At 45.6% G+C, this 15,435-nt stretch overlaps 1 protein-coding gene across 1 annotated transcript in view; it reads left to right on the top strand.

Moving 5' to 3' along the window:
* The first annotated feature begins 7,037 nt into the window (after window positions 1–7,037).
* Window positions 7,038–15,435, top strand: part of LOC128888517 (tyrosine-protein kinase transmembrane receptor Ror) — a 40,157-nt gene continuing 31,759 nt past the window's right edge. The window contains exons 1-3 of the mRNA XM_054145846.1: window positions 7,038–7,143; window positions 14,051–14,261; window positions 14,446–14,605. Of these exons, the coding sequence (XP_054001821.1) occupies window positions 14,058–14,261; window positions 14,446–14,605 (364 nt within the window). The 5' untranslated portion in view covers window positions 7,038–7,143; window positions 14,051–14,057. The remainder of the gene's footprint in view (window positions 7,144–14,050; window positions 14,262–14,445; window positions 14,606–15,435) is intronic.

Here is a 15,435-nt window from a genome sequence, read left to right as displayed (position 1 = left end):
AACACGAGAGACACAGAGGGCCACGCTTCGCAAACTGGCAGACAGTCTGACTTCTCGTAATGGAAACATGGAGCACAGAAGGGGGGGGGGGGCGAGGAACGATGGTGCGGGGATTTGGGGGGCGGGGGGCTACAAAAGTGGCGCGCAAAGCGCTTTAAATCCTTGCAGCATTTATTATTCTGTCGTGTGCATACTTTTCCACGCTTTTCCTTGTCTCTTTTTCCGCGGATTTTCAGATTTTCGTTCCACGACGAGCGTTTCGGTGCATTTCGAACGGGCGAATATTATCCGGCTAAATGAAGATTATGCTCTCTCCGATTTTCCACAGATTTTTCGTGCGAAGGGTGGAAAGGGAGGTAGAAGGGGGGGGGGGGAGGCTGAACTGCGTGTACCTGTTTCTCTAGTTTTTATTCCCATCACGAACGCGCCGCGGATCACCGATGAATTTCGGATCATAATTTTAAAACGAAGTTTCACAGAGAGTTGAGCGGGGAGGGGGGCGAGGGCGGGGCGACGCTAAAATTCGCGTTTATTCCGATCGTACGCGTCAATATTTATGACGAAGGACGCCCTGCGTCTGAATGCGAATCAGGATTTATTTAGGCCAAAAGTCATCCCGTAAGTGTCAGCGTTTGCGTTAATTTGAATATTGGAGAATTAGGATGCTTGGGAATGGGAAATTCACGAAGAGTGGCAATTTTTCGGACTGTCGAAACGGGATCTAACTCTTCGGTAAACTCTGACATAAATAAAGAATTCTCTGCAAACAAACTGTCGAAAAGAGTGAACCGTAACTATTGTGATTCGCGCTCGTTGAATCACAATAGTTACGGTTCACTCTTTTCGACAGTTTAATTCAATAGCTAATAAAATTGGAAGAATAAGGGGACAATCTAATTAAAGAACGACTCACTTAAATATACTGCATTTTGAGTCCTTCGTAAAGAAATAGAAACGTACTTCGTCAAACCGCATCGTGGCTCGGTACGTACTTCGCCGTCCTCCCTAGACAATTTAATTAAATCTATACAGGATGTCCTAAAAACCTTGGAGGTCCTTGAAAGAGGTGGTTCGGGGGGTGATTTGAAACAACTTTTTTCTTAGCGAAAATGTTGTCCGAGGCTTCGTTAAGGAGATATTAACAGAAAACCCGGACCAATCAGAGCGCGAGTTTACGGGTGGAGCGGCCGCAGTAGTGAAGGCTACACGCTAGACAGCCGCAGTAGTGTAGGCTACGCGCTAGACGGCCGCAGTAGTATAAGCTACGCTCCACCGGCGTACTCGCGTTCTGGTCGGAGTTTTCTGTTAATATCTCCTTAACGAAGGCTCGGACAACATTTTCCCTAAGGAAAAAGTACATGTTTTTTTGTCTTTCTTCGTCGGCGCGACTGACGCGTAGCTCGACGAGACGAATCATATTGTATAAGAATAAGAATAGTATTCCATGCGAGTGAAACCGCGGGGCACAGCTAGCAAATAATAAAATTGAACTAGTAAACGCCAAAACAACCTGGTAAAAAAAGAACGACACATTTAAACGTTCCGGAACGGAAAGGGTGAACCCGTCTGAATCGGAACGGCACACCCTGGCAACCGTCGAAACCCAGGGATCAACATCGGCGGTCCACGGACCCGTATCACCTCCAGCCCCGTATTTTTCATCCTCCAGGTCGGTTGCTGTCGGCATCAGCAACTTTCCCAGCTCTGGGTACTTGGCAATTAGATGCTGAAGAGGAACGCTCCCCGCGGAGAGAATAACACGACGAAGGAAGCCGCAACAGTGGATCCAGGCGAAAGTTTAAGCTTTCTCCAGGGGGTATTTTCATCGGTCCGTCCTGCACAGTTACCCCGGGCTTCTTCGACGTCTCTGACCAACCCAATCCGCTCTGTTTGAATTCCGTTATCTACCAACAGGGCAAATACAATGCTGCCTCGATAGCCAACAATTTCTCGTGGATTTGTGTACTCTGACCTGCAACTCTACCGCCACCGGGTATCAGTTTATGTCTGCGTTTCGAGCGGGTGCGCGATATGCTAGAGCGATCGTCTTGGAGGTACTTTTTCATTTCCGGGCTTGCGCGCCGTCCAGCAATCTTGGGAAAATCAGAATTGAAAGAAAAGAATCAAAGTAATAAACATAAGCACCGTGTGAAAAATATACTAGGAGTATATTAGAAAAAGTTAATTCAGGAGTTAATTCTGTGCTTTCGTATTCGATCATTTCTAACTGTAGCTTAAATAAAAATACTTATCCTCTGTTTACTTACTAATTAAAAATATTTACCCTCCGTTTACGCTCTCTAGGAATTCGTGACTGAGAAAAAATTCAAAGTTGCATAATTTTGCTTTGTAATAAATAAGCGACGAGTTCAGCATTAGAAGGCACGGAATTAATTTATTCACTTAATGTATTCGAACACGCGACCTTTCTTCGAATATAAAATTAAATGCTTCGATAGGGTGCAGTTTTTGGTATTTATCGGATCACCGATCGTCGAGACGATTATGCTGTCCGTTCCACGTAATTGTGACTAAATATCCGACGAATGGTGAAAAAAAAAAGAATGAATAAAAATAAAAAAAACCGGTGAGCTCGTCGGAAATTCAGTTGATCCTGAATCAGCCCGGATTTCACGATCGATGAGCATCGGGGAACAAGCGACTCGAAAATAAATCCCGCCCGGGGGAACGTGATCAAGCGTCGCAGCAAGCCGGAAAGTATTAACGCGACAATAACAGGCCGCAACGCGGCGGAAAACCGAGTCGTTGAACGTTTTAAATAATCTCAAATCGGTCGACACGAAAAACCCGCCTGGAAACCCGTTTTTACCAACTCGAGTCGCTATCAAATCGCCCCAAACCTGGTAAAACACGCTATCAAAATTTGACGGTTTCAAATTATTCTGTACTGTACGTAACTAGCTCTTGTAACTGGTTAATAATCTTTGTTATATATATTTTTTATCTGTTCGTTTACTCTTCTGCAAGTCGAATTTTGTTTACAGACAACTTGCAAGGCAGTTCGATATTGAATGGTCGCTGCTAACCGTCGTCGACATTGTCATTTCTTATCAGAGACATTACACAGTTAAGATGTATACGTCGTCTGTTGAATTAATTGGATCTAAATATTGTCTTTAGTCCGATAACAAAAATGAATCGCATTTCTTCTTGAGTCACCGCGGTTCTTTGGTTGTTTGAAGTGCGGGGCGATAAGCCTGCTAATATAAACACCCGCGCCGAAACTCGAGTTCGATCGTTGGGGTGTCGGTTAGTTGAGAGAAAATCTCGATAGTGAATGTGGCTCTGCATCTCTGACCCTTCGAGTAGAGTCAGAACAAAATTCATCTAATTAAAACTACAGTATTTTATTTTATTGCATCCACCCATGATCTTACATCGTCTCGTAGAAAATTTATAATAATTTTATAAAATCTCCATAGATCAGTACGCGTTATTTTTTGTTTTCATATTTATTCACATAATTCTAATACTTCGTGAACACAGTTTTAGAGGTTATTTTTACGAGAGGAACAAAACGCGAATTACGGTTACGCGCGAGTCACGGTGTATAAATGGAGGCTCGTTATCGATGTCACCAAACCCGAGCATCGAATTCCTGGCATTTTTCGACAATTTAATTGCTGCACGCGTAACACGAGAGCGAACAAAACGCCGCAGACGAAGCGGGGACGGAAAGATAAAAATGCAACAGCTTCAGGTGTTGGATAAATAAAAAATGTCCGAGTGTAAATATTCCCGGCGAACGTAGTCCTTTGAAGTGTAAAATTCATACGATCGTCCTGCTGGGTATTTCGAATGCAAATGGAGACATAAATAAATGACGAAAAAACAGATTGCCAGAGAAAAATAAATTGTTAACGGTACAATTGACGATAAACCTACCGACATTTTGTTTGTACATAGTTCTGCCTCGATCTGTTAAACGAATAATCTCAACGACACTTATTTCAGTCGATCCATTGTATAATAATTTATATACGGTATGCAAAAAACTGCATAAAAGTTTGAAAACTGTGGGAGGTTCGGTGTTAATACGAACGAACCACGTGTGCTAAATAAAATTCTCGCATACTGGCAATAGTACCTTTAAATTAATAATTAAATTAAATTAAATTAAATTAAATCCCGTTTAAATTCGTCTGATTAAAACTTCCGACCATAAAGCTCCGAACCAATCCTGGAAAAATTTTCGCATCAACGTTGCCAGCTCCTCCTCCTCCCCGCCCTTCAATTTTCACTGATCAAAAGGACGAGCACAAAAGGAACCATTTTCGCAAAATTAAATTCTCATTTCAATGCCATTCAACAACGCCCCACCCGTCTCTTCCTCCCGTAGTTTAACTCTCCGAAAATCGTTCGCGCGGCTTTCACAGCGAAACAAAAGCAACGGGGTCGGTGGAAGGAAAAAAAGAAAAACAACAAATAAACACAAACAAAAAGAAACGCGAGAGTACAATAGCGTTCGATTTTATTGGCCCTCTCCCGATACGCGTTACCAGCGCGCAACGTTCGCCGACGCGCACTCCAGGGAATCCCCAGCGCGTTTTTCCATAATCCTCGCCTATCATACAGGGTGTCCGTTTTATATAAGCAACGACACTTGTCCCGAATGGCTCGTGTTCGCAGACAGGCCGCTGAGAAATCGAGGGGGGTGGTTGTTTCGAATAACAACGGATTTTCTTCTTTTTTCCGCCTCCGTTCTTTTTTTTTTTTTTTTTTTTGTCGGGAAAATTTAAACAAACGGCGATCGATAGAGGTACCCGTTAAACTTTCCAGCGCCGTTTTCACATATATCCGCGTCGATTTCTTTTTCATTGATGCCTTACGCTTGCGTTTATTCGAAAATTTTTAAATTTCTGAATTGCATTTGTCCAAAGTGTGCCTCCTTGGGTTGCCCCACCATCTTCGATTCCGATAGTCAGAGGCGATAACGAATGCGTCGCTGGGGGGCGCCACGTCAGACCCGCCATAGTGCTGCAAGTTTAAATTTGCACTTGGCACCTGATCTGCTGACGTTGCAGGGCGGCAGGAGCCAAGAGATAAGCGCGGGGAAGGGTGGAGCGGTATAATTTGCTCGATTATTTAATAGCTCGGTCTGGCGCCTGGCTACAACATTGAGCAGCCTGGTCCCGGCATTCTCCAGTTGCAATCTATATTAAAGCCTTCGGAGGCGGATTGCTCATTAGCGGATTAACGAGAAGCGTCCGTGCCAAACTTAATTAGAGTTCGCCGCGCGGTCTAGTCAATTATAAACAATAAACTACGGGCCGCAACTACCAGCTGCGAGCAGTCGAGGATGTCAAAGTCGACATGGAACCCATAGAGAAGATTATGGCTTGGTGTATGAACCGGACCAAGAAATCGTGATTGGAGTTAAGAACATGGGGTTCGCGGGGTTCATAGTCCGGGGGTGATTTGAATTATTGAGGATTCAGGGTACTTATAGCTTCAGGGATCAAAGCATGACGTACTTGACGGGCTATGGACACTGTCCAGGTTCTTGTGATGGAGCTTGTGGGCCATGTAAGAACTCACCAAGGTGGAGGAAGCATTGTAGGGGTTGGTTGATAGCCTGTAATTATATCAGGGATTCTAGTGTGATCCTCGTTGGAGCCCATGATATGGTCCAGCCCCTTGCAGCAGCTCGAGGGATCAGGGGATGATCTACTCGATAGCCTACAATGTGTTCTAGCGCACAGCTTACGATGTGGTCCTAGCGACAATATCAGAAATCACTGCCATAGAGATCAAAGTGTGATCCATATGACGATGGGCCAGGTTCTTGGTCTATAGCTTATGATCCAAGTGATAGTATCAGAAATCACTTGGCATTTGAGGTCAAAGGATGATCTGTATGACGACGGGGAAGAAAAGAGCAATATACCAAGTGAGTACCATCAGAGTACGATCCTCATCACGGCCTCTAATACCTCTCAAGCCTTATGCTACCAGCTCGCAACAGCTACATCAGAAATCACCAAGCGATGGAGATCGCCAAGGGCCTCCGATCGTTGCGCAACAAATCACCGTGTAATCCCGATCAGTCTGCGACACCTGGTGACGTAATCCAGATTACCGTATCGCGATGCGGTCCAAGCTCGCGCCGTAATGGACGCCGGTGGCAGCCATCATCGTCCAAAGGGACTGGTCAACCGCGAGGCGACCGGCTGGCTCCCCATCGCGTGGAAACCGAAAAGTATTCTACTCCTTCGCACCTGGGGGACTGATTGCAATTCTTCTCGCATGTGAACGTCCCGTCAAGACATAAACGTCGCTGGAATCGCTTATTATCGCGCGCGATATCGGCCGAGCTAATAGAGTTACCTGGCCGCCGCTCCACCGCCCCAGGTTGACGTGACGCTGGACGGAGAAAGCCTAATTGCGTTTCGCCTGGACGAAATCGCGGGTTTCCGTGTCGTGTGGAACGCAGAAGCAGCGGCGGACGGAAACCCTGGGCTTCCGAACGTATTCCAAAAATGGAAACGAGACGAACGTGACGATGGACAGCAGATTTTAAGGACTGGATAAATCTAAGATGCTCTTTTTACTCGGACCTCTTTCTCTTTCACTCTGTCTCCTTTTCTACGTTCGACGCTCGACTCGAGCCAAATGTAAACACAGATTGGAAACGTCGACTGGATAATTGCTATGTTGGGTGTCGATTTTCTTGCCCTTATCTAGTCTTTATTGTATTCGACGTCTGGGGTTTTGAGAACTTGACGGCCGCTCAGCAGGAGCTTGCTTATGCGGTGTTTGCGCAGGTGTACGAAACATCGAACGTAACTGATGTTGTTTCGGATAGTTCGACGTAGGATTGTTGGATAGTTGGATGGCTTGAGACGATGGTCGAGCCTGCGTAATTCGCGACTGGGACGAATCGGTGAATGGTGCGTTGGGGAGTTGCCTAGCAAAACACTTGCACCTCGAATAATTGTATATTTTTAATGAGTGGCTAATTCTTGACGAATTTTACGAACTTTGTTTTCTTGGGTTTTCTGTTATTAATTGGCGGATATTCGTTACAGGTAGAAACGACGATGTCGAGGACCTGGACCCTGACGTTCAGGATTACAGCAACGCTGAGGACTATAACGACGTGTACGACACCACCACCAATGGGTAAGTTGTACGATTCAACAGCTAGTTGAATAACAATCTTCGATATCAAAATGGAGAATAAAAAGGTGTATTAAAAAGGGGAGAATTCGAGGGGTTGATAGATTGGTGGCAGGTGAAGGGAGGCAAGGATTTCGTATGATGGAAAAGCGAGCAAGGGATGCCGCAGGGCTTAATAAGGAAGCAGCTCGATTGGTTCGATTCGAAAGCTAATAATGCCGCTTTCCGTGCGTCGTGGCACTGCGAAGGCTCTAGGCGTGATTAAATTTGAATTCTCTCGTTCCTTCTGACAGGCTAATTCGAGGAGGAAGCGTCGATAGGGCCAATCGAAATTCCGACGATCGAACTTCGTCTTCGATTCAAATTATTTCGTGGGACAGAACTTTGCCGAGCCTAACCCCCCGGGTTAGGATTTCGGAAATGAGAAGATTTGGCCTGGAAACGAGGACGCTTCTCAGATTGTGCCACGGATAGTCGCATTTTTATATACTTTCATATTCTTTTCTAAATCTCTATATTTATACAAATTTCTCCATTTCCATGAAGCATCGAATAACCCTTAGGGGCACATTTCACCACCCCTGTTTTTGTATTTTTTCTATATTTCTCCATTTCTACGAATTTCTCCGTTTCCACGAAGCACGGGTGATTTTTGGGGCGCGACGATCGTCGAGGTTCGCTGGCCGGTAATGGCGCGGTAATGCGCTAAACGCAATTGAAATTACGTGTCGTAACCGATCACGGCAACGCATTATGGTTCGCGATATCGTGCATGCGCGGGTCGACAACTTCCAGCCAGCTGCATTATTCCTGAGCGCCACGTGGCTCCATTAATATTGATGCACCGACCGATTCCGTGCAACCCCTTCTACGGGGAATGTCGAGGGGCGAGTTGACAGAGATGCTGGTAGACGTCCCAGCGACACAGGGGTTTATCCCTCGACGGATTGCGCGGGATCCGTTCTTCCTCGACCCGAACGTTGTTTGAATAAAGTTATCTGGCGATGATTATTCAGGTAATTAGTTATATCTAACGAAACTTCGTCACCAGCCACCATGTCTCGCGGAATCCTGCGACCCGATAACTCCCAGAAAGGGCTCCCTGAAAGACACACAGTGTTAGGAATCACGGAAACTGCGTTTCTTAGTCTAACCACGCAAGGCGGAGCAATAACTTTGTCTAAAGGAAAACTATAGTTTTTAAATATTTATGTAGTAGCCATTAATGGCATTGCAAGTGGTCCTCGGAACAGTGCAACTTTGTCCCCGCAAGTTTTTTTATAGGAGTGTAAATAAGAAGGATATGCAAGGTAGACAACGTCATTGCCCCATCCTGTATATTTATTTTAAATTAAAAGAATAAACACACGCGAGTCTGGTTCACGAAACAAAAATGATATGATCCGTCTATCCGAATATCGTTTGCATATTCATTTTTTTAGACAAGTAGGCGCACTCGCGACTCCAAACGAACCGTATTCGAGAAAAGCCGGCTTCTCGATGATCCAGCGGTACGAACGCCTCTTCAGTCATTTGCATGGCGACTTCAAAACGTTGCTGCCGGAGCCGGGGACAAAACCGATCCCTCAACCGAGGTTAAACGTTGCATTATTTATAGAAACCCTGCGAACGCCTAATCCCCGTCTGAGACGGTATTCTGAGTGCTTAAAACTGCCACCAAAGGAAGTGACGTAACGCGGTGGGCGCGTCGAACTGTTAACGATTCCTCGACCCTCTTATTCGCCATGTTTTAACACCTCCTCCCGTGCAAGGGCGAACTTGTAAGCATGCTTGCTCGGATGTCGAGCTTAATTCTGCGTGGGTAACGACTAGATCGAACGTTGCGTGGAACGTGAAAAGTGGAAGCGACAGCGAAATCTTTAATACCGTCGCCTTATCAATGAATCATCCCCATTAGTAATAAATCTACTTTTCGATTCCGTAAAACAGTGCTGATAAGGTATAGCACTTTGTCGGTAAGACTCGGTAATGCAGATCACCGAGTCGATAAGACAGGCAGTTCTACTGGTAATGTAAACCATTATCGATAAATCCTTCGGACAGTTAGGGTTCTACGTTACCGAGTCTTGTACGTTTCAATATTTTTGTATCCCCCTTCGTCTCGTTAAAAATTAAAAATCGAAGGACGAATATTGTCAAACGATAAAATATAGTTGGATTTTCTCTGGAAAAACGGGAACGCATAAAGCCTCTGACGAACGCTCGGTGTGGCAGGCAAAAGCCGGAAAATTGATCCACGCCGTTACATAATTTTCACGCGCTCCAGCCAGCGTTGCGCAACCGTTGTAAAGCGTGCTGAAATTTTAACTCGTTGCCGTCGTTTAATAAACGATATTTACGATCGCCGGCGGTGCTCGTTCTAAACTTTCGACGCTCCGTTACAACCCGCGAACGTCGGGAAAACCAAAACGATTCTCTCATCCGTATACCATATTTTTTATGGAATTCTCATAGGATATTCCGAGTCCAAGATGGGGCTTATTAAATTCGAATTGAAATTTACGCTATGGCCCCGTGCTTCCACTGTCGCCGTTCCTTTTCATTCTTTGAGAAAACGTTGTAAAATATTCGCGTGAAATTTATACGAGACATTTATTTTCGTTTTTACTTCGTTTTTATACCAATGGAATTTTCTACCTTCAAAAACAATTATTTCTGTACGTTACCCTCGACCAGACACTCGCGCTGAAGTTTAATTAAATGTATCGCGTGTCCATGTTTCTACTTACAATTTTTACATTTTCATCGAGGCTTTTTTCGTTATGCCGTTGCAAAAGGACGAGCCCCTCGTCTGTGAAACGGCTGATAAACGCCTCCTCAAAATGCATGGAGCAACTTTGCATGGTAAATACAGAGGAAACGCCGAGCCCTTTTTTTGGACCTCTTTTCCTTCACCCCTCTCGTCTCCTTCAGCGGAGTATTTTGTGGACGCTTGTTAATTTCGTTCGTGTCGTTTGACATCGAAAACCGCGGAGAACGTCGTTGACGCATACACTAGTAATTTCAATTTTTCAAAACTTTTTTGTCCCCTGGTAGTTCGATTATCCTCTAATGGCGGCGCATAAAATTGACCGAGACGCTGATGGAGGGCGATCGAAAAAATCACGAACCGTGTGAAGGGTGATGAAACTCCCCTTGGTGTCTCTGTGCGACCTTTACAGTCGCACGATACCAATGTCGTCTAGTATAATATCACAAATAAAATTGTGTAGAATGTAGGTGCTTAGAGATGAGAAAGTGGTACACAATCGGTAAGGTGGAGCACTCGGTCGTTAAAGCTCGGTAATGAAGAGCACTCAATCGATAAGCTTGCTCCGCCGGTAAGGTACACCAACCAATCGATAAATCGAGGTTCTACGTTATCGAACCTTGCGTAATACATCGTAAACATTCGCAGAAATTAAGTTTCGCAATGGAATGTTAACCAACCGTTGCGTCAAGAACGGTCAATGCAATTGTGGAGTGGTACACAATCGGTAAGGAGGAACATCCCGTCGTTAAAGCTCGGTAATGAAGAACACTCAGTAGGTGAGCTTGCTCCGTCGGTAAGGTACACCAACCAATCGATAATCGAGGTTCTACGTTATCGAACCTTGCGTAATACATCGTAAACATTCGCAGAAATTAAGTTTCGCAATGGAATGTTAACCAACCGTTGCGTCAAGAACGGTCAATGCAATTGTGGAGTGGTATACAATCGGTAAGGAGGAACACCCCGTCGTTAAAGCTCGGTAATGAAGAGCACTCAGTCGATGAGCTTGCTCAGCTGATAATGTAAACAAATCTGTCGATAAATCAAGCCTATGTTTCGCAATGGATCAAAGCGACGTTGCCAGTCCACGGCGTCATTAACAATTGAAGCTAGTAGCTGCGCCAAGAACGGTCAACGCTGCGGGTCACAGGTGCGCCAGAACTTGCCTATGACTTACCGATCGTAGCTTGATTTATATTCAATAACCAGCGGGGTTAGTTACTCTCTGCGCCCGTGTGCAATCATGTTCTCCCGTGTAAACACGCCTTGATACACGGCTCGCACGCCTGTTCGTGCGTTTCAGAACCGACCCGCACACAGGCGTGACTGGGCAAACTCGATGATTGGCTCCCAGCGCTAGGGTAGTTTCTAGTTTACGTGGTCCTCTGCGGTCAAGTTGTTTCCGAAGTAAGAACGTGCCGCGTCGCGCATGATATTTTCGAGATGATTACGCTGCCAGCGTCGAGAACAGTCGTTCGGATTATCTTTATCGAGGTTATGTTTAGATTTTTCGAGGTTGTGTCGCAGGTGGCGCCACTGTGTAAATAGTAACGTTACTACCGACCGTCGATAAATTCCGAAACAAGTCTAGAAATGTAAACAGTGCTCCAGTGGCTGGTACAGTACGGGAGGGGGGGGGAGGGGAGATACTCGACGCTAACCCGCACAAAGAAACACGAAACGACGCCCGGCGGAAGTTTAATTCCATCGAATTCGGCGTTCGATTGAATTTCAAATTGCCTGGAAAGTCGCGGAAGTCGCCGGGACTTGACGAAAATTCAATTAACCGTTTCCGCGCGAAGGCAGACCCTTTTTTCCCCCATGGAATTTCACGCGCTCGTTATAAAACATGAAAGAAGTCCCGGGCACGCGTTTTGTTGTCGAAATTGGCACGGCTGAATGGCCGCGTCGCGAACAAAGAAGCAAACGAACAAATTTCCAACGGCGCGGAGTTTAATTAATCGCGGGGCAACAATTGCTCTGACTCTGCAACTCGTTCCTCTGTGTTTCGCTCCAAAAGCGAACAGAGGCTGCGTGTATACGTGCGCGTGGGTCTGACGTGAGTGGTTCAGGAGCCCTTTGCATAATCATCGTTCATTGTCGCGATTCGGCTCGTCTTGACAATAAAGAAGTTCGCCTAACGGGTGTTCTGAATATTAACCTCTTGAGGGATATCGACACACGTGTTTACGTTTGCTTGTATTATAAAACTATCATTATTTGTATCGATCTTCTCGATTGAAATTCTGATCAATAGGAGAGTCAAATATCGCGCGAAATAACTCCTCCGAAAAATTCCAGAATAAATTCTACCCCGAAAATACCATCTCGTTCCTTTGTACTTCTGGCACGTCACCATTTTCCTCGGTGCTTGACACGGGCGAGAAGGATTTTTCCCGCAAAATAGTCGCCGTTGCCTGGCTATAAATCACGCAAAGTGAATTAACGTTTCCACGGGTTTCATGAACGACTCGCGAACCGTAGGGGGCCGGGGGGAGGGGAGGTGGGGGGGGGGAGGCAGGGAAAAAAGAGCGAAATCTTGGGCAGTCCATTTCCAGAAACACTCCGGTAAATAGCGCGACCCAGGCGATCGTATATCACCCCCGCGATAAGGGGAAGTCCACACGGTACGCGTTAGTTCGCCAGGTTGCAACGGCAGAAGGGTGAGAAGAATAGGGTTGCCACTCCCATTAACATATTCATACTTAATATTCCATTCGCGACGTCCAGGCAACAACTGCACGCCCCCTCGGATTTATATTGGTCGAATATACACGCTTGCCTCCCCGCGACCTCTTCCCGTCCACCGGAAGTCGCAATTGATTGCAACTTCCACGAGCGGTTTCCTCTCGAATCGTCGCAGCATCCTCCTCGATGCACTCGAACGGTATCTTCAATGGCGAAAACAATTTCGCGGCCACCATGTTTGCTATCGTCGAGGTTTGTCGAGGGTGGAAAAAAGTCTGAGGACTCCCGAGAGGATAAACTATCATGGCGGACTGATGGCGGCCATATTGAATTTGGGTTAGTTGGTTTTTAACGAAACTAACCTAAAAAGCGCTTTGAGTGGCTCGAAGAACGATCGAATTCACGAGTTCCACGATTGTTTATTTATCATAGACGTTTGGGGCTAACATCTGTGGCGGCGACGAACCGACGCCACGTCTCCGTCTTACGTTTTGTTTTTTAAGTGGTACGGCTTTTTCTGTGGTGTCGATATCGATACAGGTTTTGAAAAAATAGTTAAGAGACAGCTCCCAAAGGAGAGGTTCTCGGACCGTTCCAGGATCCCTGCATCATTGGCTTAATCAAAATTCCTTTGTTGATCAACTGGGAACTTTCACTGGCTACCCCCGATAAAACCAAGCTCCTTTAATGATCCCCATTTGAAAGTTACATTGTTAGCGGCAAGCCTGGATGAAATTACTCACCGGCTATCGATCTGCATGTGGGAGGTAACGAGAGCCCTCGAGGGCATCTGACGTAAGATCATCGTTCCATAAAAATCAATCAAGGACACTGGCAACCGTCCGTGACCGTTGCTCGCAATTTATTCCATTGCCAGTTCTCCCTTACAAGCGAATTTAAATCCGTTCCATTCAAACACTCGTCCATTTATTATCGAAGAATTTTCCAGTCGGGGGCCAGCTATTCGACGTTGAATTTGACGTACAGCAACTTTCGAACGACACTGTACCTTATAATGTATGCCTGTAATACGCGTCGTAACAAATTCCGTACATCGAAGGAAAATGTTTCTCCGAGGAAGCGGCTCTAGCAAAAATGTTGCTACAAGCATAATGATCGTTGCATTTTCATACGTCGCGCGCTTCTATGCCTGTAATCATGCTAAACGGAGCGTGTAAACCGACAGGTGATAAAAAATGTAGCCCACGTTCTGAACGTTTTTTTTTTGGTCAATTTCTCGCGACAACATGTTCCTCATACATTTCAATGAGGCCTTCTCTAACGGGTGCTCGGAAAGAGAATATCGATTGAAATTTCTCTCTCGAAGAAGTAAGGGAGAAGCTTTCACTCGTTATACTCGCTGTATTTTCCATAAGAAAAAAATATTTTGCAATGATTAACGATAGTCTGTTTTATTTTATTTGACGCGAACTTTTCGTTTGTTTACAGAACCGACATGGTAGTAGCATCGGGATCCAAAAGCGGTACGTTGAAGTTCATACGTACACTGGCGAACATTTCAAAAGACGCAGGCGGTGTCGCTCACATGCGATGCGAGGTCGTCGGGGATCCCCCGCCAACCAAGATCAAGTGGTACAAGAACGAAGCACCACTCGAGGAGAAGCGACCAAAGATCACCATTAAAAAGATTCACGCTCAGGTAATACCTCCGAAAAAAACTAAGAGAATTACTTTTAAAATAAATTGTCACTTCTAATTCAAGCGACGGAATCAGCAGGTCCTTGTTTCCCATTAGAATTTTAATTAAAAATAAAATGCCCACCCAGTATACGAGTAACGATCAAATCATCAAAAATCAAAAGACTTTAATATGTTTTCGTTAGGCACACGAAGACGCCGCGAAGAACATCGCCGGAAGTAGATTGAAAATCACCAATCTGGACGTTTCCGACGTTGGATTCTACACTTGTCGCGTGACAAACGGCAAGGATCAGATACAAAGCGAGGGAACGCTCCGAGTCGACTCGTCCAAGAGCAGACACGGTGAGTAACTACCCACTTGATAAGGTAGAGCACCTTGTCGATAAGGCAGGTAGCTGTGCTGGTAATATAAAACGCTTTGTCGAACAATCAGGGTTCTACATTACCGAAGCTTTCCCTGATCTCCAATGGAGACGAACAAAACGCGCGGAGATTTATCCAGGGATCGTAAACTTGTCAATTCGTCGCACAGAAATTCCCTTTTGACGTCTGCTCGTCCAGAACGCGAGGGGAAATTGATTCCCTCGGGTGTCGTGATTCTCCTTAAAAAAAATAACGTACGAAAATATCCGCTTCGACGGCCTTCTAGAGCTACCAATTGGAACAGATCACGTTTAATAATTGAGACAGATAACTCCTGTATTCCAGATTCCAGAAGACATGGAAAATTTTGAGAAGGGATAATAACCAACGTTTGAATCGCTAAATAAAAAACTATCCCACGGAACGGGGATCCCCGTCAAAAAAGATGAGCGAACCGTCAGAGGCGTATTACGGTCCGTGTCGGGGCTAATTCAGCCTCATCCCCCAGATGGGCCACGTCGCCTCTCATAAGTCGGTATTCAGCCGGAAAGTTTTCCCCGCGTCTCGGGCTGGAATTTCGTGAGCGGAAACTTTCCCAAAAAGCTCTTGTGCCCAGGAGCGATGAAACAAAACTGACAGCGTTCCTCTGACGAAGTTATCGGGGGACAACCCTAACAAATTCTAATCTAATCGGAGAGGGGGGCAACGCGCGAAGGAAGCGCTCTCCTCGCCCCCCTGCGGACCGCTGGACAGCTCCCCTGCAACCTTCCGCGACGAGAAACTTTAATATTAGCACTCTGCAAGTCAAA

The sequence above is a fragment of the Hylaeus anthracinus genome, unplaced genomic scaffold, assembly GCF_026225885.1.
Source record: "Hylaeus anthracinus isolate JK02 unplaced genomic scaffold, UHH_iyHylAnth1.0_haploid 0, whole genome shotgun sequence".
NCBI lineage: Eukaryota > Metazoa > Arthropoda > Insecta > Hymenoptera > Colletidae > Hylaeus > Hylaeus anthracinus.
The sequence above is the reverse complement of the archived record's forward strand: the minus strand, read 5'-3'. Positions and strand labels throughout refer to the sequence as shown.